The following is a 25,279-nucleotide window of genomic DNA, read 5'->3' on the forward strand; positions in this document are numbered from 1 at the left end:
GGTCATCGCTTGTTAACCCTGATTGGTAATTAACTCATTGGCCAATAGAAAGGCCTGGAGCTAAATCGATAATAAATCTATATCACTGTTGAGAGGAGCACATATTTTCCTTGTGTCTGTCTGTCTGTGTGCGTGTGTGCATGCTGTGTGCGTCTGTGTGTGACGTGTGTGTGCGTGCAAGCATATTATGGTGGCATTTGACATAAAAAACATCATGAAAAAGGTAACCACTAGGATTATTATGAGATAACCTGTGCACACAGTTCACATTGTGGCCTGTTAGGGGCGCTAGAGTAGGAAAGGTCGCATGGTTGTGTGTTTGTGTGTGTGTGTGTGTGTGTGTGGGGGGGGGGGGTGCATGAGTTTACCTTGAAGTTGAAGCAAAATACAGAGTAGACAAAACAGAGACTGTGTGTGTGTGTGTGTGTGTGTGTGTGTGTGTGTGTGTGTGTTGGAGGGGGGGGGGGGGGGTGTTAGCCTCTACAAGCTCACACAAGCCTCTGCTATGCAGCCTGTCTGCCCGAGCTGCGCTATTGGCTGACAGCCGGCCCCCTCTTCCCCCGCTCGTCCAATGACACGGCTTCGTGGCTGAGCCCTAGAACACCAACACACACACACACACACACACACACACACACACACACACACACACACACACACACACACACACACACACACACACACACACACACACACACACACTTTACGTAGTCACACTCACACAACTTGACTGCTTCACAATACGACACTGGTAAGTTGTTTCTTTCATATAAATCAGTTATTTGACAGTGGGGCATGTACTGTAACAACTTCTCAAAGGACTAGCTGCGTTAATTTTTTGGACTATAAAACCATGGCGAAAAATGTTGTGTCGACTACCTTTTTTCGCTGACGAAAACCAAATGAAAGCTAAGCTATGATGACTAAAACTATGACAAAATATGTTGGCAATTCCGTCAACAAAGTAGCCGAAAATGTTTGGGAGGGACTAGTAGAGAAGAGATCCAGTAGAACTAAGACTAGTAGAGAAGAGATCCAGTAGAACTAAGACTAGTTGAGAAGAGATCCAGTAGAACTAAGACTAGTGGAGAAGTCAGAGATCCAGTAGAACTAAGATTAGTGGAAAAGAGATCCAGTAAAACTAAGACTAGTGGTGAAGAGATCCAGTAAAACTAAGATTAGTGGAAAAGAGATCCAGTAAAACTAAGACTAGTGGTGAAGAGATCCCGTACAACTAAAAGACAAGTCATGTTATGTATGGCTGTGCGTGGGTGTCACTCTCCAAAAACAGCAGATCTACAATTTTTTGTAAGCTTGTACAGTAGATCAGCTATTTTCTCCACACGGCAGGTATAAACCGGGCATTGCGACGCCATCGAAGCTCGCCAAAATAGTCGACCCAATCAGCTGTAGATTTAGTTGATTTAAAATCTCATGGTATTCATTCAACTAAAACGAGAAACCTTTCAGATGACTATAAAATGTGACTGAAACTAAGTGGAATTTGATCCAAAAGACTACATAATTATGACTAAACGTACATGAGAGTCTGCTGTGAACATTCACACAGGTCTGATGTGAGGGTTTGTTGACTCTTATCTCTTATCTTCCTGAATGGACTCTATAGCTCTGATAGCACCTGGACACTGCAGGGTGGAACTGAACTGCTGTGAGTTTAATGTTGGGGTGTGTACTGTGTGTGTGTGTGTGTGTGTGTGTGTGTGTGTGTGTGTGTGTGTGTGTGTGTGTGTGTGTGTGTGTGTGTGTTGTTAGTGTGTGTGTGTGTGTGTGTGTGTGTGTGTGTGTGTGTGTGTGTGTGTGTGTGTGTGTGTGTGTGCGTGTGTGTGTGTGTACTGTATAGTGTTTGTTCAGGAAGTGCCCGCTCTCCTTTGATTTCCATTCAGGCCAAACCAAGCCTTGGGAAGCTTGATTTATGCTCTGAAAATATCAGATCTACAAGCTCACCGCATGCATGGGTCTTTACTGTGTCTTTAAGTCGTACTGTAACAAGGTATTTGTGATTTCCTGGATAGTATTGTAGGTTTTACAATATACAGTAGCCTATATGGAATTCTCCAACATGACATGTCATGCAAATTCAAAACCGGCGTATAAAATGGAAAATATGGAATATGGAAAATAATCGCATAATAATTGTCACTTACACTTAAACTTTATTTTGGTTTATTTTTGGTTTGTTCCTGAAAACTAAAGTGACGCTCTTAGTGCTCAGACCTTTTTGAGGTCTGGAGGAAAATGGGGAAACAGAAGTGAAAATTCGACCCACAAGAATTTCCCCCCCAAAAACACGTTTTATTCTGAGTATTCTCACGCTTTGGTCTTCCTCATTGGGCAACGTGTCGACCGCTGTTGCCATGGCGTCGAGACGTAAACAAATGAAAAGGGCCTTTTGGTGAAAATATCGAAAATAGCAGACTTCCAAGCTCACAACGCGTCGCAGCGCGACTCTGAAATAAGTATAATCAAGTCAATGCTGGAGATGTGGCGTAACGACATGGATTTCAACACAGAGAGGGCAATTCTTTCAACATAAGATGCTGCATTCAAGTTCAGGAGAGTTTGGACAAGAACATTTTCTTGAAAGCTGCCTTCAGGTATGGCATGGAAAGAGGGCATTTGCATGGTTTGGAGAGGGCACTTTTTACAGACAGATGAAGGCTTTCATGTCCATGTGTGCAAGTGCCTGACTGTGAATAACCTTTTTCATCCAGGGCATCCCTGAATGACATTAATGTTTAGAACCGTATTGTTAATATGGTGGGTAATTATGTACAGTAAATCGTACAATCTTAAAATACAGTTTGTGTCACTAGGAAAACTTGAGTGAATATCTGTTTCTATTAGAACAGATTGAAAATAACGTTTAACCAGCATCCCTATTCTGGGGGGGAACATTCACCAAAACATTGGTTCCCAAACTTTTCAGGTCGAGACCCAAAGGAGAGATGAGACATTTGCCAGGGACCCAAACTAGTGAAAATAGCAGATCTACAAGCTTGAACTTTTTGATCGCGGGCTTTCTCGCTTGGATCAGCGGGGATCAAGCACAATCGCTCCATGAGTAAACGACGGGCGGTATTTCACAAAGATTACCACAATCCAGCTCATGCCGCCCGCGGGCACAAACGAGCACGCGCACGAACATTACACGGGACCGCGTCCGCCTGCTTCTCCGCTCCTCAACTTCTCCTCGGGTCCCAAATAATCACCTTGTTGAGAATGAATTACTAGGATGCGTCAACCGCGCTCCGTCTGAAAAGCACTTCAGGGTTTGTAGAGCAGTGCAGTAGAACAGAGAGACTTGATCACGTGATGAGCAGAGGTGAGATGGCTGTGAAACACTGGGGTGTGTGTGTGTGTGTGTGTGTGTGTGTGTGTGTATGTGTGTGTGTGTGTGTGTGTGTGTGTGTGTGTGTGTGTGTGTGTGTGTGTGTGTGTGTGTGTGTGTGTGTGTGTGCTGACATCGGCAGAGACCACAGAGCTTAGACAGTACTGAGTCAGCATGGCTGCTGTGGTGTACACACACACACACACACACACACACACACACACACACACACACACACACACACACACACACACACACACACACACACGTACAGCATGTTCATACAAACTAGACAGCTTTTCTTTTTTTCACTTTAAATGTCATGTTGTGCCTGTCGACTCTATTTGAAACTTTTCCAAATAGTGAAAATCAGGGGAAGAAATAGCTGATCTGTGAGCTTGTAGATCTGCTATTTTCACTACTTTCAAGTGAAAGTAGTGACGCTCTGAATGAAGTAGAGCGTTAGTTTAGGGGGAAAACCTTCCGAACTTTAAATATGGAGATGGCAGGTTTCAACATGCTGAGCTGAGCAGTGTTCATCTCTCTAGTGCAGGGGTCAGTAACCTTTAATGTCAAACCTGCCATTTGACACCCCAAAATGCCTGGAGCCGCAAATATATTTGAGCCTTATAATCAGGGGTGCACATAACTGGTATGCAAGTGCGCATGCGCCGTCAAAATAAATATTGCGTACCGGATCAAACAACGTGAATCGCTTTTGCGCACTGCCGCTGGTAGCGTTATTTAATTATTTATTTAGCGTCAGACACTAGCTCTGGTGTCACTTACTGCACGTTAACACGTACGTCCTGTAAGTAGACCTAGAAATAAAAGTATTGTTGACTAATCATTACAAGTTTCTCTTATTTTGAAATCCGACGATTTTAGAGGAAGTCAGTAACCCAGCTGCCATGACACTTCTGTTGTTATGCTGTTTGAAACTCTAGTGTAACTAAGTAAACACGGACCCACGTGGATTACAAACAATATATTAGCCACAGTTCATATTTACGATAGGCTATTTAAACCATGCTGTGACTTAAACAATGAACACACTTGGGAAATACGTCATGTTAAACTCTCCATCTGTCTGTCTGTCTCATACTGGTTTACGTCGCGTCACAAGGCTTTCACGTAACGTTGTGGGAGCAGAGCTTGTAGCTCCAATAAAACGCTTGCTGTGCAGTTATTATCAGGTGCAAACGAGATCGGCCATCGCCGGCGTCTTTTCTCTTTACTAGGCTATTATTTATTTTGTCTTGCACTTGCATGAGCGACTTCTGAATGTGCAGCATATCTATTTGATACATGAACATCTGCCGCCATAGTTCTCCAATGCGCCTTAAAAATATTAAAATGGCACTGTTGAATAGGATAACTATTTGATGTGCAGCACTGAAAGGCTTGCATTTATTTGGTCATGTCAGAGGCAGAGCCCTGGTCATGTTTATAGGCCTAAAAACAAAAGTGCGCACCAAGCAACATATCTAGGTCCTCCCCTGAGTACTAGTTAAAAAAAAAAAAGTTATGTGCACCCCTGTTTATAATGAAGTAAGTCAACAAGGGCCATTAAGTGTAAAATTAGCCTATCAAAATCCCACAACCTTAATCAGAATCGCCCCAAAAAATGAGTGTGTGTTTCCATCTGTAACTCCACGTTCAGCAGTTGTTCAATTGTCTAAAAAACATAATACAAAAATCAATAACGTATGTACAACATCAACTTTATCACCTTCAAATGTGTCTCTACTTCTCATAATCCCCAAATGTTTAAAATATTTTCCCAAATTTTGGCCTGTAGGCGGCTTTGTCCTGTGATGCGATTTACATCACAAATGGGCGTCAACAAGCAGCGCACTCCCAGCTTCACACCACGGGGGGAAGGCTAGTTACTATAATACATGTTAATGAGCATTCATTAAATATCATAACTTCTCGCAGCAAATTCAGAGGGTCTCAAAGTGAGGTCCGGGGACCTCTGGGTTGTGTGAGGGGGTTCCAAATGGACCATTACGGGTTTGTAACTCTGAGAGTGTATACATGGAACCAAATGGACCCAAATGTAACTCTGAGAGTGTACAAAAACCCTTAATCCTAAACGTAAAGGAACCCATTCTGGTTCCTCTATGTTGGATCTGGTTCCTCCGGTTCAAGATATATATCTTTGTAGATGATTTAGTATTTTGGTGTTACTTGTTATGCTACAGTATGTTGATGAATAAAAACACTTTTTCAATCAGTTACACACCCTAAAAATCTGTCTGTCTGCCTGTCTGTCTGTCTTTCTGTCTGTCCGTCCAGTGATGATGCAACAGTGTGTCTCTTGTCTCCTACAACAGACTCGTCCGTCTTCACAGAGGATGAGGGTGGAGACATGATGGACGCCGTCGGTTGGACGTCGACCGGCAGCCAATCGGAGGCCTCCAGGAGCACCTGGGTGACCTTCGACGACGACGAAGACGACGTCCGGAAGGTCACGCGCTCCGTCCCACGGCCCGGACGGTCCTCCTCCTCCTCCTCCTCTCACGGCCGATTGGACGGCCAGCTCCTCCAACAGCGACAGGACGCGAAAAGCAGCAACCTGATTGGTCCTCCTCCTCCTCCTGTTCTTCTTCTTCTGCCTCATCCCGCTGCCTCCAAACGCAACAAAACCCACAGTTCCGGCGCTGAGCGCCACCTACTGGATCTGACGCCAGAGGACAACGGAGCCTGCGGACCCCCCGGACCCCCCGGCGGTACCGGCGGCCCAGCGTACACCAAGAAGAACCCCTTCTTGGACGCAGAGTTCAGTGACATCCAGCCCTCGGCCATAAACCCCTTCAGCTCTTATTTTGAAGCACCGCCACCACCCCGGGAGGAGGACAGGAAGTGGTGTCCGGCGCTGCTGCAGAGTAACGGCGCCCCACAGGGCTGCGGTCCCGGAACCTTTGGGTTCTTTGAGTCGTCGGCCGACAAAGAGTCCCAAGGTCAGGCAACTTTTCTTTTCTTACGCCCTAACTAAGGTCCATACATAGCATTATCATGTACAGTACAAAGTACAGAACAAATTTCACATACAGCAGTGTATGCGACAAATAGCAGGACTTTAACTTTAAAGAGGTGGTGCCATAGTTTTGTACTTTTTCTGGTTTTCATGTGTCTAGGAGGTTGACAGTACTTCATTAGACCCCCTGGTGTGGTTTTGTTATGAGCAATTATGCATTCTCTTTTTATTTGGGTTTTTAGCTGGAGGATGCCACCTGCTGGGTCAGATGTGCCGTTCCAAAAACACCCATACTTATTACATCATAGAATGAACCCCTCCCCTAACTACCATTCACCCATCACATGTGGGTGTGGCTAACTTCAGCTGGGTCACCACCCACCATGACAACCACGCATACCAATGAACTGGTGGGTGTGGCCACATAAAAACAACATTTTAACTCTTTCTGTACACTTTTTTGGAAAAATTCTTCCTCCTAGTATAATCATAATAGTAGATAATCATGTTTTATAGAGGGGAAAATCATGGCACCCCATCTTTAAGTATATATATCTGTTGCTATACTCATGCACCTTGATGTCTCTCTCACCTCAAGACATCAAGGCGCATTGCACAGATTACTGCCATTCTTCTTGCCATAATAGCAGATTGGGTTTGGTCACGCCACAGACTGGGATTGGTTTTAACACTTTGACTGCCATAGTTTTAATCAAACTAATGTTGATTACTGCCAAGGCTTTTTTCCTATTGTTTTACCTGATTTTCAAGGGCAGGAGACAAACGCCCTTTCTTTCACACGGAGAAGAAAAAAACACAACCACGATGATCCGTGCGCAAGTCATGGTCCATAAAAAAGGGTCAGTTTTGACCCAACTCGCGATTTGGGAAAAGAATCCGAGATATATCCATTTTTCAAGACTCCAAGATATATCCATTTTTCAAGAATCCGAGATATATCCATTTTTCTAACCCAAACCCTACTCCGACCGTCCTTCTTCTTCTTCATCATCATCTCCTCCTCCTCCTCTTTTTTCTTCTTCTTCTTCTTCTTCTTCTTCTTCTTCTTCTTCTTCTTCTTCATCTTCTTCTTCTTCCCTTGCTCTAATGGAAATAACCAAAAAGATGGAGCTTGTTGCCCAAAAACTAGTTCCACACACTGTTTTACACCTACTGTAATTCACAGCAGGTAAATTTGATTCTGCTTCTTTTTCAGACGTCCATCAGCACTCGAACGGTGATGGGACAGGGGGGACACTGGGAGAGACATTTGGGGGGACATCAGGGGAGACTTTAGGGGGGACACTGGGGGGGACAGACAAGGCGGTGGCCCGTGGCGGTCCTCCGTGCGACACGCTGGTCCTGGACCAGCTGAGGGCGCTACACATCGCCGATCCAGATCAACCGGGAAGCCCCGCCCTCCCCGATGACCCGTCGCTGGAGGAAGAGCAGGGATTGGACGATGGTACCGAGGTGCTGGATGACCCCTACCAACCAGAGCACATGAACCCTCGGGTAGGTTTAACCAGCTCCACCCCCGAGAGTAAACCAATGGGTGGACAAGGAACTGTTACCCATTTATGGGTTGCGGACCGATTTTTATATGTAAAAATCCCCAAAATCCCATTTTCTTTTCCTTCATTTAAAAATCACACCTAGTGTGAAGTGAGCGGTGCCATTTATGAGTTAATTTCATTAACTCGTTGACCGCGACCACCCGAGGAACCCGAGAAATGTGTCTTTCATCTGCCTGTCTTCTCTTACCTTTTAACGTGGGTGCTAGAGACACGGACAATGCATTGTGCGTGTGCGGGTAGTTCACAGCTTCAAAACAAAACAAACCCGGTGAAAATCCGTCCAGACGCTCTCTCTCTGCAAGCCGTGTTGTATAAACAGAAAGCAAACGGCCCCAAGGCAGGGATGGACCGTTTCCACTTCCGTTTTCCGCTCCATGGCCTAGAATTATTGAATGCTTTAACCAGTGAAAAATAGCAGATATACAAGCTCACAGCGCGGCACCGAGTGCCGCGCTGCGAGCTTGTAGATCTGCTATTTTTGAAAAAGTCGTGAAAATGTGTGCAAATCTGTAACTCAAATTTTGCTTTTGGGTAGTCCCTGGAACTTAATATTTTGAGATGGGGGTCCGTGGCCAGACTAACTGAGCTCCATTTAAGTGAAAAGGACCTTTTCTTTGACGATGGCTGGCCAGATTGCTGACATAGAAACACAGGTTTTTCAAAAAATCTTAGAAGGATTCAAAAGACACTTAAAGAATCCGAGATATATCCATTTTTCTAACCCTAACCGTGACTCCTCCGACCGTCCTTCTTCATCATCATCTCCTCCTCCTTTTTCTTCTTCCCTTGCTCAAATGGAAATAACCAAAAAGATGGAGCTTGTTGCCCAAAAACTAGTTCCACATACTGTTTTACACCCTACCCTCCCCTGCCCCTTCTTTGTATATACTTACTTACTTACTGTTTAGACTCTTTTTTTTGTTCTCTCATTTTTCTTTTCTTTACATATCTACTGCATAGTACTGTGTTCTATTCGTCTGTCATTCAATGTTATATGAGATACTTAAATGGTTTCCTGTGGTCTTTTCATGGATCTCCTTTTAGTAGACCTTGTACCAGTGAACTGTACCGTCATGAAACTGTACCTTTTCCTATGCAAACTTCTAATAAAGTCTTCAATCAATCAAACCTACTGTAATTCACAGCAGGCAAATTTGATTCTGCTTCTTTTTCAGACGTCCATCAGCACTCGAACGGTGATGGGACTGGGGGGGACACTGGGAGAGACATTTGGGGGGACATCAAGGGAGACTTTAGGGGGGACACTTTTTTTTCAAAAAATCTTAGAAGGATTCAAAAGACACTTAATCGGGTCAAAATTCTAATTTTCACGATTTTTCAATAGTTAAAGCATAAAATAATGATACACAATACTGTGTACCCGTTCTAAATGGGTTAATGGCTCCGTGTTGAAACCGTTCCCGGAGCTTTAGTTCCGACCAATTTTAGTTCCACTGCGATAAAACATTTTTTTTTTCTTTTTTTTTAAATTAAAGCTTATTAAATTCTCGGGTTCCTCGGGCCTCCCGGAGAAGGAGTTTTCTTTTTGCAGAGAATGGGTTAAGCATTTTTTAAATGACCATCACAATGATGATGATGATGATGATGATGATGATGATATGTCTCCTCCCCCAGAAGGGCTGGCCAATAATAATACTAATACTACTAATACTACTACTAATAGTGGGAGAAATATGTAACAAAAAAAGGCAAATGTGTTCACTTCCGGCAGAAAGCGTGAAAATTTGCACCTAGGGGTATTTTTGTGCGTTGAATTAAAAAATTGACGGTCCCAAGCACTTTTCCCATGGGATCTGGTGGCTCTCATTCACTTACCATACTAGGGAAAAAAGACCCCCCGAAAAATCTTCTTCAAGTAGCATGTGAGGGGTCAAACTAGGTGTTTTTCGGGATTCTGAATCCATTGCAAGCATTTGTTTTGCACGAAAAACATTCCTTTCCGAGAAATGGACACAACAAAACTTTGAAAAGTGATGACTCATCACTAAACCATAGTTTGTGGGGTCCATTTCTTCCCCAAGGAATGTTTTTTGTGCAAAACAAATGCTTGGAATGGATTCAGAATCATGAAAACCCCCTAGATAGACCCCTCACATGCTACTTAAAGAAGATTTTTGGGGGGTCTTTTTTTCCTAACCCTAACCCTATGGTAAGTGAATGAGAGAAAAGTGCTTGGGACCGTCAATTTTTGAATTCAGCACACAAAAATACCCCTAGGTGCAAATTTTCACGCTTTCTGCCGGAAGTGAACACCTTTTTCACATATTTCTTCCACTATAATAATAATGTCTCCTCCCCCAGGAGGGCTGGCCCATGCTGCTGCGCATCCCAGAGAAGAAGAACATCATGTCGTCTCGTCACTGGGGTCCCATCTACGTCCGTCTGTCCAGCGAGGGGGACAGAGCAGACATCCTCCTGTTCTACGAACAGGGTCTGGACAAACCCTTCAGAACGCTGCGGCTGGACCCCAGACATCAGGTCAGAAAAAAAAAAAACTTCCGTCTCCATCTCCATATAAAGTGCTAATATTGTGCATGTTGGTTCACTGGAGACTCTCTCTACTACACCAGTGGGTCTCAAAGTGTCCTTGAGGGGTACCAAATGGCCCCGTATGGGTCTGTAACTCTGAGAGTGTACAAATGGAACCAAAATGGACTGGACCTGTACAGGTCCATTTGGTTCCATTTGTACACTTGAAATAAAATGTTTGAGAACCACTGTGCTGCATGAAATGGAACAGAGCCTTCATTAGCATCATTGGTAACACCTTTGAAGGAAGTGAGAAGAGACCCAACTTCTCTCCAATATTGGCATATAGCCCAAAATATGATTTAGGCTACGAGGCTAACGATGTGCCCCCCTCCCCCACACCACCGCCAGGTGTCGGAGCACCGTCTCCAGAGCTACGAGGAGTCGGGGCCGGTCCACTCCGTCAGCGTGGATCTGGTCCAATACCGCGAGAGGAGGCGGGGCATCCAGGCCAAGTCGCCCGTCACGCACCAGCCTATCAGGGAGCAGCTGGTGAAGCTGGCCACGGCCAGCTACGCGGACTACCTGAGCTTCCGCCACGCGCTGTCGGAGCTGCTGAGGCGCCTGCCCTGCGACGCGGCCGGGGACTGGTCCCCGCCCACGCCACTGGCCCCGCCCAGCGGGGGCGTGGCCTCCGCCGAGGAGGAAGTGCAGGTATATAGTGGGAGGCGAGCAGCGAAATCGGCTGAGTTTTTTTTTTACCAAAGTTGACGCCTCACAGCCTGGTAGCAGTACATTGAAGTCTTTATCAGATGTTTGCATGGGTAAAGGTACAGTTTTATGACAGTACACTTCACTGGAACAGCGAGGAGTGAAATCCGTGCAGGTTGCAACCAAAGTGGACGCCGCCCCCCCAATCACTACATCAGACCTAGGCTTGCGATGCAGAAGGGAGGCAAAGGGAAACCTCTTAAGCTTGTGTCAAGCGCATCTCCACAGAAAGCACAGTAGTAGTGGGCGACACATAATAACACAAAAATGAAACACTTCTTTGGTTATTTATGAAAATAAAAACTCAATTTTCGCTAGAATGAATAAACAGATAACAAAGCGGTTTAGGGTTAAGGTTAGATTTAGGAATAACGTGACGGAATGGTCACGTTGTCCCTGCATCTTACCGGAATATCACAGCTGTAGTTGTTGTTCTTGGTTGTTGTCCGAAGGGTGTGCGTTTCTTCACTCGCTCTGTTCTGCCCTGGCAATTGCGTCCTAGCAAGGCTTAGACAGACAGCTAACAAAATGAAGGTCCAGACAAACTGTTTCCTCAGAGTGTAGTTTACTGGGAAGTTCTCAAAAAAAATTAAAACTGGAAACATAAACAGAAAGAAAATGTATCTTACCAAACAGCATAAGGCATGGCATTTTAACATTGCAACAATGAAATATAACTTTAGTTACAAGTTCCTTTTTTTTAACCATTAGTGTGTTTTAACCTTTGACAGCAGTCTAGACAAATATGAAATATATTTTTACAGTTCACCAGGTTATAGGTAATATTGATATAGTAAACCCAATGCTGTTCTAAAACAGCTTGTTTGTATGCATTCAGGAACAAGAAAAGATCTCCATCAATTATAATTGCAAGAATATAAGCATGTAGAATATTTAACTAGAAGCTTAACTTGGTGATGAGGCAACATGGAAATAACAAACTCAAACTTAATATCAACGAATACAATCCACTCTAAACAATCAAATTGTTTCCCTTTATGGCACTGTTGACACTGATACTCACAGATAAATCTACTCCAAGGCTTAGGCGTGCCACACACATATGCGTGAAACATCTTCTCCGTATCGTCTGAGAATGGCCACTGGGGGCGCCGTACTAATGCATTGTCAATGGAAGGTTGTTTGGTGTTTTGTCGTTGCCGTGTCTCTAGCTCAACCACAGCCTGTCTTTTGGCCAAGAGAGACGGCAACGACAATACACCAAACAACCTTCCATTGACAATGCATTAGTACGGCGCCCCCAGTGGCCATTCTCAGACGATACGGAGAAGATGTTTCACGCATATGTGTGTGGCGCGCCTTAGAAAGCAACTGGAATTGTAAACACTGCTTGCATTCATGTGGCTCAGAAAGTGGAGGATAAACAGGAAGTGAAACGAAGAGGAATGTGACCTCTAGTGCAGTGAGGTATTAGTGACTGACTGCCATCTATTGACAGGGAATGGTACTGCAGATAGAACGTCAACGTAAACACTGCATTCAATAATACTTGTCATAAAGAATACACCCTGAAAGATTATACAAGCACCAGCATAATTCAAAGCATAAGAAAGTAGCCTACACATTTGGCATTTTCCTTTTTAGGAGACAGAACACGCTCCATTCAGAACCCTGTTTTTGGCAATATGGGCGCCATCTATCGGCATCACGATAAACGATAGTAGTGCTTTTCGTCGCATCCCTAGTTCAGGCATGACTTGTTGTTTTCCACAGTTGGAGCTTCAGGCATGACTTGTTGTTTTCCTGTGGTGTTTGTCTGGCAGGTGGAGGTGAGGGATGACTTTGTGGGGACGGTGTCCGAGGGGGACGGCAGGGTGGTGGACCAGCTGGTCGTCACGAGGGTTCACGTCCTGGCCTTCCTGTCCGGCTTCCCCCGCTGCATTCTGGGACTGAACGACGTCAAGGTGAACAGCGTCGCCATGGGTCTGCTCATTGGCAGCACACTTTGGGCTTGTTTTTTTTTTTTAAGAGCAGTGGTTGTCAAACTTTCAAATTTCAAGGTTTCCCTTTAACTCTGACAGTGTACAAATCAAACCAAATATTTGGTTCCATTTGTTCACTGTCAGAGTTACAGACTGTCAGAGTTACAGTCCCTGGAATCCACTTTGAGAACCACTGCTCTAGAGCTCATTTTGGTGGTTGCAGGTTTTCTTTGGTCTTGTTTCTAAAGTGTAGTTGATTATTTAGTTGATTCTGTATTTGTCTCTGGACCCTCAATCTGACAATATTTTAATAATCAATAATAATAATCATTTAATTATAATAATAATAATTAATAATCTACAAGCGGTACACAGTATCTCTAAAGTCATGTCATCAACATGGATCTGTCCCATTTCCCATATTCCCTCCTGATTGGCTACCATTGCCTTATAAAGTTTGTGTATGCGACCTGACGGTCTCTTATCTCCCGATTTAGGGAGTCTTACTGGTAGTCTACAAGCTCGCAACGCGGCGCGAAGCGACGTGTTGTGTGCTTGTAGATGTGCAGTTTCAGTTGCTCCACCAAAACTGTTGGTTCTCCTCCAATCAGGATAGATTGGGGGCGGGCCTTACGCGCACCCCACTTGATCATGATTGGAGGAAGGTCCCCGCCTGTCACCTACATGAAAACTGATCACTTATCCTACCTTTTAAAGCTAAAAGTTTAAAGCAGGGGTCTTCAACGTTTTCAGGCCAAGGACCCCTTAGTTGAGAGAGAGATGAAGCAGGGACCCCCACAACCTGTTCATAGATTCCATATACAGTAGTTTCATCGTTTGACAGCACAATCATCAGTGTATTTTGGATTCCTGTCAATTTGTGTTTTCAGATATTTATCTTTATTTATATCTATATTTATCTTTAATACTTAATAAACTTGACCTTTCACTCTGTACTTAGTCTGCTCTTTTTCCCCAATACACCAAACCTCTTTGCCGAAAATAGCCGATCAAGATCTGCTATTTTTGGCTAAAGTTCTCAGAATATGGACGCTAGGGTTCAAATGGTTAATATTGAAAAGGAGGGAAAAAAAAGCTTCTATCACACAAAGATTTGGAGGACCCCCTGTAGTAACTTTGAGAACCCCCTAGGGGTCCCGCACCCCCTGTTGAAGACCCCTGGTTTAAAGTGTGACCTCGTCCCATAGGTGAGAGGGAAGGAGGCGGTGTCCCGCCACGACATCATCCCCACGGCCACGCCCCAGCGCTGGCTCCGCCTCCACGACGTGGAGCTGAACGAGGATCACGCCAACGAGCTGGACTTCCTGTCAACGCGCTGCGTGGCCTTCACCCCGCCGGCCCGGCCGCGGCGCTTCGAGCTGATTCGCTTCCGCACGGCGTTCCCGGAGCGCACACCACCGTTCACGCTGCGCACTGTGGCCGCCATCGCCGGCGCCGAGGTCACCGTCCAATCCTGGCTGTTGATGTCACAGGGCTTCTCCACCAACAGGGACCCCCTGAACCTGGTCCCCTGCGAGAACGTGGCGGTAAGAATCGTTTCTATTTGGTCCTCCGTCACGCGCTTTTGGAGCGGTGCTCCTGGAAGAATCTAAGCTCCAACTAGGGTTGCCACCCGTTCCGTATAATACGGAATCGTTCCGTATTGGACAATTAAAAGATGCGTTCCGTATTGAACCAATACGGAACGCGGTTTGTTCCGTATTTAACCAAATGCCCCATAAAGGTCTGTCACACAAACATCAACACAGAATTTAACAATAATGAATGAAATAAAACACAGGAAAAGACAGCAAAAGGAGGGAGAGGCACGAAGGACCTTCTGTGAGGCGGTGGTGCGCTCTACGCTCTGCCTATAGTGGGGTTCCGTGTACATGTAATTTTTGGTTTTCATTATAAATTTGTGTTAAAGTTTATTTTTTACTTCCAATTTGTAGATTATGATCTATAGAACAATTTTGGTTCGAGTGTCAAGACAGTAGATTGTAGACAGTAGACACTTTATAAAATAGGCTATGCTCAGGTTTAGGCTAGTGAAGCCTATTCAGCCTAAAGTAAAAATGTTCAATGTTCATTGCTAATAAAGGACTTTAAACTAGGCTATGCTCAGGTTCAGGCTAGTGAAGCCTATTCAGCCTAAAGTAAAAAATGTTTAATCTTCGTTGCTAATAAAGCAATTTAAACTTTAAGTATATGACTTAATGGTTTCTTGACTACCTTCTCTTTACTGACCACCAAGTGACCCAAGAGCCAGGTTCAAATCATTCATACATTGCTTTATTTCATACAAAATTAACTTATTCATATTTTAGAAACAATTGGCCACTTCAAACTGCAAAACAATATAGGTTATACCATGTTGTGTGTTATAGTTATAACTATTCTATGCATTTCATGGGTTTGGGACTGCATTTTTTCGCCGGCCGGCGGCTGTGCCACGCGCACGGAACGCACGCACCGCATGCCCGGAAGAGGTGTTCCTTATTTCAATTTCTGAAAGGTGGCAACCCTAGCTCCAACATCTGAATTTTTTGGGTTCCCCCCAAAAATGTACGGGCCCTAAAGTAAACTGAAGTGTGGCTTATGTTTGGCCTAGATATGTGTAGTATTGTGGAGTATTGAAAATTGGAAATACTCCTGTACTGATTACTTTACTGCTACACACTGTGTGTGAAAGCACAAGTTTATTTACATCTGACCAGTCAAAAATGTTTCCTATCAACTTTGTTGCCTGATGATAGTGATTAGTGAGGATGCGTCCTTCGTTTCTATTCCACATGTGACAAGTGACTGACAACAGTTGTTGTTGTTAGCAGTTAGCACCATAGCTTAGCACTCATTAGCATGCAACAAGTACTATTGCCAAACAGCGGTAAACTACTTTTAAAACCGTCACAGAGGAACTTCTTTTGTCCATTCCATCTCCTTCTGATTTTACACACCAGTAGCAAATGTTTATTAACGAGGGGCAACGAAGTCAGCTCAGATGTGCTGAGCTTTTTACGGGGCCGCCGTTCCTTAATGCATATAGGGGAAACACTCCAGGTGTGTTATCCTATAGAACTAACGACTATAAAACTACATTCTCCAGGTGTGTTATCCTATAGAACTAACGACTATAAAACTATATTCTCCAGGTGCGTTATCCTATAGATCTAACGACTATAAAACTACATTCCCCAGGTGCATTATCCTATAGAACTAACGACTATAAAACTACATTCCCCAGGTGCGTTATCCCATCCCAGAGAACTGGACCAAGGTGTTCCGGCGGGAAGGCTCCATGGGGGGTGAGCGGTCGCTGAAGGCCCGCTTCAACAAAGGGGCCAGCTTTGGTTCTGCGGGCGCTTCCGGGGCGGAGCCCGCCATGAGGGTTACAATGGGAACCGCCAAGTATGAGCCCGCCTTCAAGGCTGTCGTCTGGAGGATCGCCCGTCTGCCTGACAAGAACTCTGGTACCTGTCTGTCTGTCTGCCTGTCTGCCTGTCTGTCTGTCTGTCTGTCTGTCTGTCTGTCTGTCTGTCTGTCTGTCTATCTGTCTATCTGCCTGTCTGCCTGCCTGGATTCCTGTGCCCTACATGGCTTCTCTTAATAGTGTGTGCACATATAGCTGCCAATTAGCCACGTAGCTGCCAGTGCCCTCTTGCCATTGGCCACATAGCTGCCAGTCCCTAGCTCCCATTGGCCACATAGCTGCCAGTCCCTAGCTCCTATTGGCCACATAGCTGCCAGTGCTCTGATGCCATTGAACACATACAAAGCAGTCACCATTAGTTAATCTATTGAGAACTCTCTCTCTCTCTCTCTCTCTCTCTCTCTCTCTCTCTCTCTCTCTCTCGCTCTCTCTCTCTCTCCTTTTCATTCTTTTGTTTGAGCTCTCTTTTGTTCCTTGCCCCTCACCCCCAACCCCCTACCCCTCCTTCTGGCTTTTTGTTCTGTTCACTCAGAAAACACTGTCTCTCTCTCTCTCTCTCTCTGTGTGTGTGTGTGTGTGTGTGTGTGTGTGTGTGTGTGTGTGTGTGTGTGTGTGTGTGTGTGTGTGTGTGTGTGTGTGTGTGTTGTGCGTGTGTTTGGTCAGAGAGAGGCAGCGTTGTCACTCAGAAACACACAGATGTGTTTGTTTGTTTTAAAAGTATAAAATTCTTCTAATTCTTTCATTTCTAAAAAAATATATTGATTTTTTTGGGGGGAAGGGGAAAATCTTTTGAAATATATATTTTTTTACTCAAGTCGAGTTGTGACCCATAAAAATTGGTCCGTGACCCACAAATGGGTCCCGACCCACTGTTTGGGAAACTGTCTTCTATAGGTTAACAGTGGTGTTGTTGCCCCTCAGCGCTGGCCCACCCACACACCTTCTTCTGTCGTCTGGAGCTGGGCTCCGACCAGGAGGTCCCGGCCACCCTGGAGCGCCACCTGGAGGTGGAGTTCGACATGCCGGCCACCACGGCCTCCGGAGCGGCCGTGAGGTCCCTGTCTGTAGGAGACGGACAGGACGTGAAGAGATGGATCACCTACACCTCACACTACTTCTACAAGGTACCTGTCCCGTTATCCCTACACCTCACACTACTTCTACAAGGTACCTGTCCCGTTATCCCTACACCTCACACTACTTCTACAAGGTACCTGTCCCGTTATCCCTACACCTCACACTACTTCTACAAGGTACCTGTCCCGTTATCCCTACACCTCACACTACTTCTACAAGGTACCTGTCCCGTTATCCCTAACCCTACACCCCACACTACTTCTACAAGGTACCTGTCCCGTTATCCCTAACCCTACACCCCACACTACTTCTACAAGGTACCTGTCCCGTTATCCCTAACCCTACACCTCGCACTACTTCTACAAGGTTTGGGGGTGGGGGGTTCGGGTGGGGGGTGGGGGGTACCTGTCCTAAAGTCGGCTGTTTGGTGCCGCCGAGATGACATGACATCCCAAACTCATTTTGGGGTGAGTTCTGTGGTGTTTCCTCATTCATTCAGCCCGGCTTCCAGTTAACTTTGTCTGCAGTGAAGCCAAGGAGACACCGGTAGTTTGGAAGAGACACAGGCCAAATTGCTGATAATGTGCATGTTGGCTCTCTGGAAACACTCTGCTACACAAGTGTGGTCCAGAGGGGTTCCAAATGGACCCTCACGAGTCCATTAGGTTCCATTTGTACACTCTCAGAGTTATGGGGGTCCATGAAATTGAAAAGGTTTGAGAGCCTTCATTATTATTATCATTGGTAAGACCTGTGAAGGAAGTAAGAAAGAGGCCCAATTTCTCTCCAAGATGGCTGCTGTGCGTAGAAGAGCCTATTTGTCTGCTTCTGTTGGAAGTCGACAGTCAAAGAATGTTTCCAGCTGGCGTGAAGCCAAGTTAAAGTTCATGAAATCCTCCGGAGGCTCCGCTTCATCTTTTACTAAAGTATTTCCACCTGTATATTATATTAAGGCCTTACAAAACTGTAATCAGGCTGCTGTTGCTTTGGGATGTAGTTCGAGCTTTGGTGTGGTGAAATTCACAAAGCCTTAGTTAAATTGTTTTGCTGTTTTGCTCATAATATTATGAAAAGCACACAACAGGTTAATATGTCACAACAGCTGATGGAACTCGTTAACAACGAACCTAATTAGAAATGTCTTAAACAAGGACAGCGTGGCTATACCATGCTTTACATTAGCTTATGTCTCCACCTACAGGCCAAAGACAGTCACTACATCTACATTGGGTAAAGTTCACAGCACTGTTGAAACCAAAATGTAGCATGAAATATTGACCATGATAGTCCAATATGTTGTCATATACCATGATAGTCCGACATGATATTAGTTTAGATGTTAAAAAACACCTGAAAATAATAATTGAACATCTAAAAAAGAGCCCTCAATGTGATCCCAAGGTTTGAATAAGATATAATGCAAATGGAAAATTGTAGTGATGGTATTATTTTCCTTTTGGGATCAATCCCGGTGCCGCCACTGTCTCAACAATCTCAAACTATTGTTTTGGGGCTGGTATATAAAGTATTGTTTTTGACCACGACAGAGACACACAATTTCAAGCGAACTTGAGCCATGAGAGGCACCGCAGGGTGAGCTAAACCATGCCGAACGTTGCGAAGTTCGCTTGAGACGACTGAGTCAGAGTTATGTCCTGAAGCAGTAGGCAGAGAATCGTAAATCATATTTTGAGTGTTTGTCCCAACTGTCACTCAAAGTACCCACTGTTGTAATACACTGGTAGCCATTTAATTTAATCTGTCTGTCTGTCTGTCTGTCTGTCTGTCTGTCTGTCTGTCTGTCTGTCTGTCTGTCTGTCTCTCTCTCAGGTTCCCATAGAGCAGAAGAGAGACGGCACCACAGCAAACTCACTGAATGCTGACCAGCCTAATGAGTGTGCGCAGCAATAGACACACACTGCACGTGCACATAGACACTCACTGAGCATGCACAACAACTCATGGAGTGTGCTTAACAATAGACACTCACTGCACGTGCACCAGCCCAGGGAGTGTGCACAGCAATAGACATGCACATACAGGATTCTGGGGGACAACAGTCTCTGTGCACACCAGCCGTGTTGTAATGAAACTGGGCCTCTTCCTTAATTCCTTCACAGGTTTTTGCCAATGATACTAATGAAGGCTCTGTTCCATTTAGTGTAGCACAGTGGTTCTCAAACCTTTTAATTTCAAGGACCTCCATAACTCTGAGAGTGTTGGTTCAGTTTGTACACTTTTAGAGTTACACACATGTAAAGGTCCATTTGAAACCCCCTCAAGTCACCACAAGGGACCCTGGATCACACTTTGAGACCCACTGGTGTAGCAGAGTGTTTCCAGTGATGTACAATATCAGCACCCTGACTCTGACTAGACTGGAACAGAGCCTTCATCAGTATCATTGGTAACACTGATTCGGTTAGACCAGAATGGAACATAGCCTTCATTATTATCATTTCCCAATGATAATAAGTTAGGAAGAGACCCAATTTTTTTCCATAATGGCTGCCGTGCTTAGAACCTATTAGAGAGAGTCTGTTTGTTCTGGGCTGAACAAGAGACAGCGGAGCAACAGGGAAATAGACTCTAGTTTTTGCACTTTGTTAAAACATGAACGCTTTGGAGTTGTGTTTTTGTTTTGCTTTGTTTCGTTTTGTACCCCTTTTTGTCCCCCATTTGGTCGTTACGCCAATTAATTCCTCCCCACACACATTTGTGTGTTGTCACTGCTGTTGTGTCCTGCTGACTCACCTGCCAGTGAGGAGCCTCCACCGGGAGGACATACTGTAAACTGTCGTATCCTACTGACTCACCGGCCAGTGAGGAGCCCACACCGGGAGGACGTACTGTTGTATCCTACTGGCTCACCTGCCAATGAGGGGCCCCCACCGGGAGGATCTTACTGTTGTATTCTACTGACTCACCTGCCAGTGAGGAGCCCCCACCGGGAGGACGTAGAGCAAGGGTCTTCAACAGGGGGTCCGTGACCCCTAGGGGGTCCTCAGAGTCACTACAGGGGGTCCTCCAAATCTTTGTGTGATAGAAACCTTTTTTCTCATTTTTTTTATATTAACCACTACAAGCTCACAACGCCTCGCAGCGCGAGGCAAAGAGATTTTGTAGAGGGAAAAAAGAGCAGACCAAGTACAGAGTGAAAGGTCAACTTTATTAAGTATTGACAGTTCAAGTGGTTAAATATCTGAAAATACAAATTGACATGAATACAAAATACAATGACGATTGTGCTGTCAAATGATGAAACTATATGGAATCTACGAAAAGTTTGTGGGGGTCCCTGCTTCATCTCTCTCTCAACTAAGGGGTCCTTGGCCTGAAAACGTTGAAGACCCCTGTAGAGCCTTCCGTCCTACTCCTCCTCCCACCTAACACTCCCCCCCCCCCCCCCCCAACCCACAACCTCTGGTGGTGGTGAGCAGGCACTTTACCACTGTGCCACCTGACACGTTCACAACACGTGATTGGTGCGTTTGATGAGCAGGAGCTCGTTGATTGGTTTGTTATGTTGATGTACTGTAGACTGATGACTAGTGGCTAATAATGTTTGCTTTAAGGGAGTAGTTGTTTTTTTATTAGCCTTTTCTTCCAGTGTTTCTGTCACTTAAGACAGATTTGTAACAAGTCGAGGTTTAGAGAGAGATCCAAGTGTCCTTAATCCAACAGTAGATTATTTAACATATAAAATTGTGTTTTTATAAAACATTGTGATCTACAGTTTGTCACCTACAGTGTCGAGGGTAACACAAGAAACGCTGTTACTGTAATCGGATTCCTTTTTTGGGTTAACAGAGTAACGTAACACATTACTTTTGCAAGTAGAGTACTTGGTTACATAGTTTCTTTTTCCCAAATAATGGCGTTAGACCTGTACTATATTTCCCTGTTCTTTGTTTCCACAATGGAGGGTCCATTTGGTTCCACATTTGCTCTGTTGCCTGATAAATGAACGAGCTCGTCTCTGTCAACGGTGACTTGCGCGGATGTTACACGAAAATCTGTGACCGACGCCTTGCAGTCTGTGGTGATTGCGTAATTGTTCCATTTGACAGGTCCCCCACCACTTTTGGTGTGACACACGGCTTTACTGGTGTTGTTTTTATTACATTAATTCAATGTTACTGGTGTTGTTTTTTATTACATTAATTTAATGGCAGAAAGATTGAGAAGGCAGAGAGATTGTCCTTCAATACGGTGGTGGAAGTAGTAGGAGTAGTAATAATAAATCAGTGCGTGGTGGAATATTCACATTATTTGCTTTATTTCTTGGTGAAAGGAGGAGAATGTCTTGGTGAGGTCTAGCTCTGACAGACCCGTCGCTAAATGACTAGACCTGGATTTCTCAGCCCCGACGAGCACTCAACTTGAGTCAAATAATAACTGAACTACTTCACTACACACTAAACCAACGGTAGTTTTGCGTTGTTGAAAGTCTATTCTCTGCGGTGGGAAACCTCTCAGCACCCCACCCACTCTGTAAAATACCTTATTTCTGTCATGAAATAAAACGCACCCACCTCGAGCCACCGAGTGGCCACCGCAGACACAACGGTTCACAACCCGGAAATAAGCGGCGGTCGAGTTGGATGTGTTTTATTTCATGCCAAAAATAATGTATTTTACAGAGTGGGTGGGGTGCTGAGAGGTTTCCCACCGTGGAGAATAGACTTTCAACAACGCAAAACTACCTTGGGTTTGGTGAGTAGTGAAGTAGTTTAGTTTATTTTGACTCAAGTTGAGCGCTCGTAGGGGCTGAGAAATCTCGGTCTAATAATTCAGCGACGGGTCTGTCAGAGCGTCAGTGCAGCTGGTGAAGTCCAGCACAGTTCCTCAACACTGGAGGTCTCTCCACTTCACTCAAGGCTGCACTCTAGATTTAATGATTACCAAACAAACTTTCTCACAGAGGGGTTTTCATCCATCGGTAACACAAAAATAATAGTTACCTTTCTCTTAATCCTGTAACGTAACAGAATACTTTAGCTTGTGATCCTGTAACGTAATGAGTTACTTTTAAACATAACGTTACCCAACACTGGTAGACTCTTAAAGGTTCATTTTGTCTCTTTTTTATTTTACAGTTATTTGGAAAAAATGTTCCCCTCGACAACACGCTAATGTGCAACGAATAGACTACATGTAATAGACTACTGTGCAGATTTACTGTAAATCAAAGTGTTATGAAATGACGCTTTGTTTTAGTTTCTTTTAATTATTTTATACAATGCTTCTGATGTTATCAAATCTAAATGGTCTCTGGCTGGTTTTGTCAACAAATGAGTCATTATGGAATGACATGAACTACTAGACCCAGGGGCGTCACAAGGGGTAGGAAAGTGGGACTGAGTTACCAGGGCCCAAGGTGGAGGGGCCCTAGTAACTTTAGCTATTGAAAAATAGCAAATATACAAATATACAAGCTCACAATTCATTCGAGCTTGTAGATCTGCTATTTTTGAAAAGTCGTGAAAATGTGCGCAAATCTTTGAATGTATTTTTTAAGTGAACATTTGTAACTCAAATTTTGCTTCTGGCGGTTCCCTGGAACTAAATATTTTGGGATGGGGGGTCCTTCACATGAAAAAGTTTCAGCATCACTGACATGGAAACATAGGTTTCTTGGCACACATTTTCACGATTTTTCAAAAAATAGCAGATCTACAAGCTCGCAGCGCGGCACTCGGTGCCGCGCTGTGAGCTTGTATATCTGCTATTTTTCAATAGTTAACATTCATGGGGGGCCCGCAGTGAATCCTTGTACCCAGGGCCCAGAATTTAGTGTGACGCCCCTGACTAGACCCATGGACCCCTGGTCAACCAGGGGGGCCTCATGGAGGGGAAAGGAACTAGTTGGAATAATGTGTTCCTTCCACGTGCTACGTCCTACCAGGGAAACTCCCCCTGTCAGGTGATATAAAGTGGCTAGCTCACTCCTCATGCAATGAAGGAGGAAGCATGAGCTCAGTTGGAGGCTCTCCCCAGGTTGGCAGAGGGAGTGCAGCTTAGTTTAGTAGCTCAGTTTAGGAAATTGGCACTGGGTGAAAAATGGCTTGCAAAATCTTGGGATAAAAAAATAAGAAAAAAACAAGAAAAAGTTGAAATATGGAGATAAGACGTTTCTGCCTGACAGACGAAATATAGTAAACCTAGGATTTATAAGACATTGTTTTGTAGAATGGGCCTCAGATCTTTATGGGTTAAACTGACATGTACGATCTTACATGTCACATTTACTTCTTTCACTTTGTTGTTTAAAGGCATAGTATGTGACTTTGCCCAGTGTTTACATAACAAAGCAATAAATAACATGTTTAACGTAATTTCATCAGCCACTGGAGTAGTGGCGGTGGTGTTTTTCCTCCTGGTTGTTAGGGTTGACGGGGCATCGAACAAAACAAACCGTGAAAACACCAAAATGCGCAGGGTAAAGTTACATAGTATGCCTTTAATGTCCATTTGTGATTAACATGAACAACGTGCATCAGTACTACTAATGTAATTTACATACTGTGTACATACGGCCTTGTGTGTGTGTGTGTGTGTGTGTGTGTGTGTGTGTGTGTGTGTGTGTGTGTGTGTGTGAGATTGTTTGTGTGTGTGTGTGTGTGTGTGTGTGTGTGTGTGTGTGTGTGTGTGTGTGTGTGTGTGTGTGTGTGTGTGTGTGTGTGTGTGTGTGTGTGTGTGTGCTGCTCTAAAGTCTAGAAATGAATTAAAAGGGTTTCTAACTGTTTTTCACATGACATGACTTGTTTGTATTGCCTTGATAGTCAGTGTGTGCTTCATTCCTAAATTATAACCGGCCCACCAGCACCGTCAAACAAAATTATTATCCCAGAGTAAAATTTGTCAGGATTTCAGGAGGGACGACCATTAGGTTGAATGGGCTTTATTGACAAGAATGAAGCATACAAGCAGCAATATAGCACATAGAGATAAGCAGCAAATACAGCAGCAACTAATGACATGAGCAGCAGATAGCATAATGAAATAAGCAGCAAGCATGGATAAATGCAGCACTATCTAAACTTCAAGCGGAACCTAGGAGTGGCATATGGATTCTACCATCGGATCAGTGTACCGCGGGTCACGATATATATAACGTTATATCGTGAATTAAGCTCTCCGTGGACACATGATCCGATACCCCCAGCGGGGATAAGCATAATCCATTGAGGTGGACGCTGGGGATGGCGGTGGGGCAGCGTTGAGCTTAGCAACTGACTATAGCTGTGCAGCTAGGTCTAATGTACTCTGGGTAAAGGGGGGGGCTGAGGCCGCTGGCCCCCGCCCCCCCGGCGCGCTGTCAACCCTTAGCTCGCCCCTCCTGAACTAGCTACGTCATGACTTCCTGCGCTCAATTTCAGGAGGGACGACCATTAGGTTGAATGGGCTTTATTGACAAGAATGAAGCATACAAGCAGCAATATAGCACATAGAGATAAGCAGCAAATACAGCAGCAACTAATGACATGAGCAGCAGATAGCATAATGAAATAAGCAGCAAGCATGGATAAATGCAGCACTATCTAAACTTCAAGCGGAACCTAGGAGTGGCATATGGATTCTACCATCGGATCAGTGTACCGCGGGTCACGATATATATAACGTTATATCGTGAATTAAGCTCTCCGTGGACAC

At 44.6% G+C, this 25,279-nt stretch overlaps 1 protein-coding gene across 1 annotated transcript in view; it reads left to right on the forward strand.

Moving 5' to 3' along the window:
- Window positions 1–21,889, forward strand: part of ston2 (stonin 2) — a 34,115-nt gene extending 12,226 nt beyond the window's left edge. The window contains exons 5-13 of the mRNA XM_080751131.1: window positions 5,689–6,315; window positions 7,549–7,847; window positions 10,232–10,408; window positions 10,811–11,113; window positions 12,955–13,095; window positions 14,322–14,660; window positions 16,361–16,586; window positions 17,468–17,670; window positions 19,454–21,889. Of these exons, the coding sequence (XP_080607257.1) occupies window positions 5,689–6,315; window positions 7,549–7,847; window positions 10,232–10,408; window positions 10,811–11,113; window positions 12,955–13,095; window positions 14,322–14,660; window positions 16,361–16,586; window positions 17,468–17,670; window positions 19,454–19,534 (2,396 nt within the window). The 3' untranslated portion in view covers window positions 19,535–21,889. The remainder of the gene's footprint in view (window positions 1–5,688; window positions 6,316–7,548; window positions 7,848–10,231; window positions 10,409–10,810; window positions 11,114–12,954; window positions 13,096–14,321; window positions 14,661–16,360; window positions 16,587–17,467; window positions 17,671–19,453) is intronic.
- The last annotated feature ends 3,390 nt before the right edge of the window (window positions 21,890–25,279 follow it).

The sequence above is a fragment of the Nannobrachium achirus genome (assembly GCF_963921795.1).
Source record: "Nannobrachium achirus genome assembly, chromosome: 20".
In the NCBI taxonomy this organism is placed as follows: domain Eukaryota; kingdom Metazoa; phylum Chordata; class Actinopteri; order Myctophiformes; family Myctophidae; genus Nannobrachium; species Nannobrachium achirus.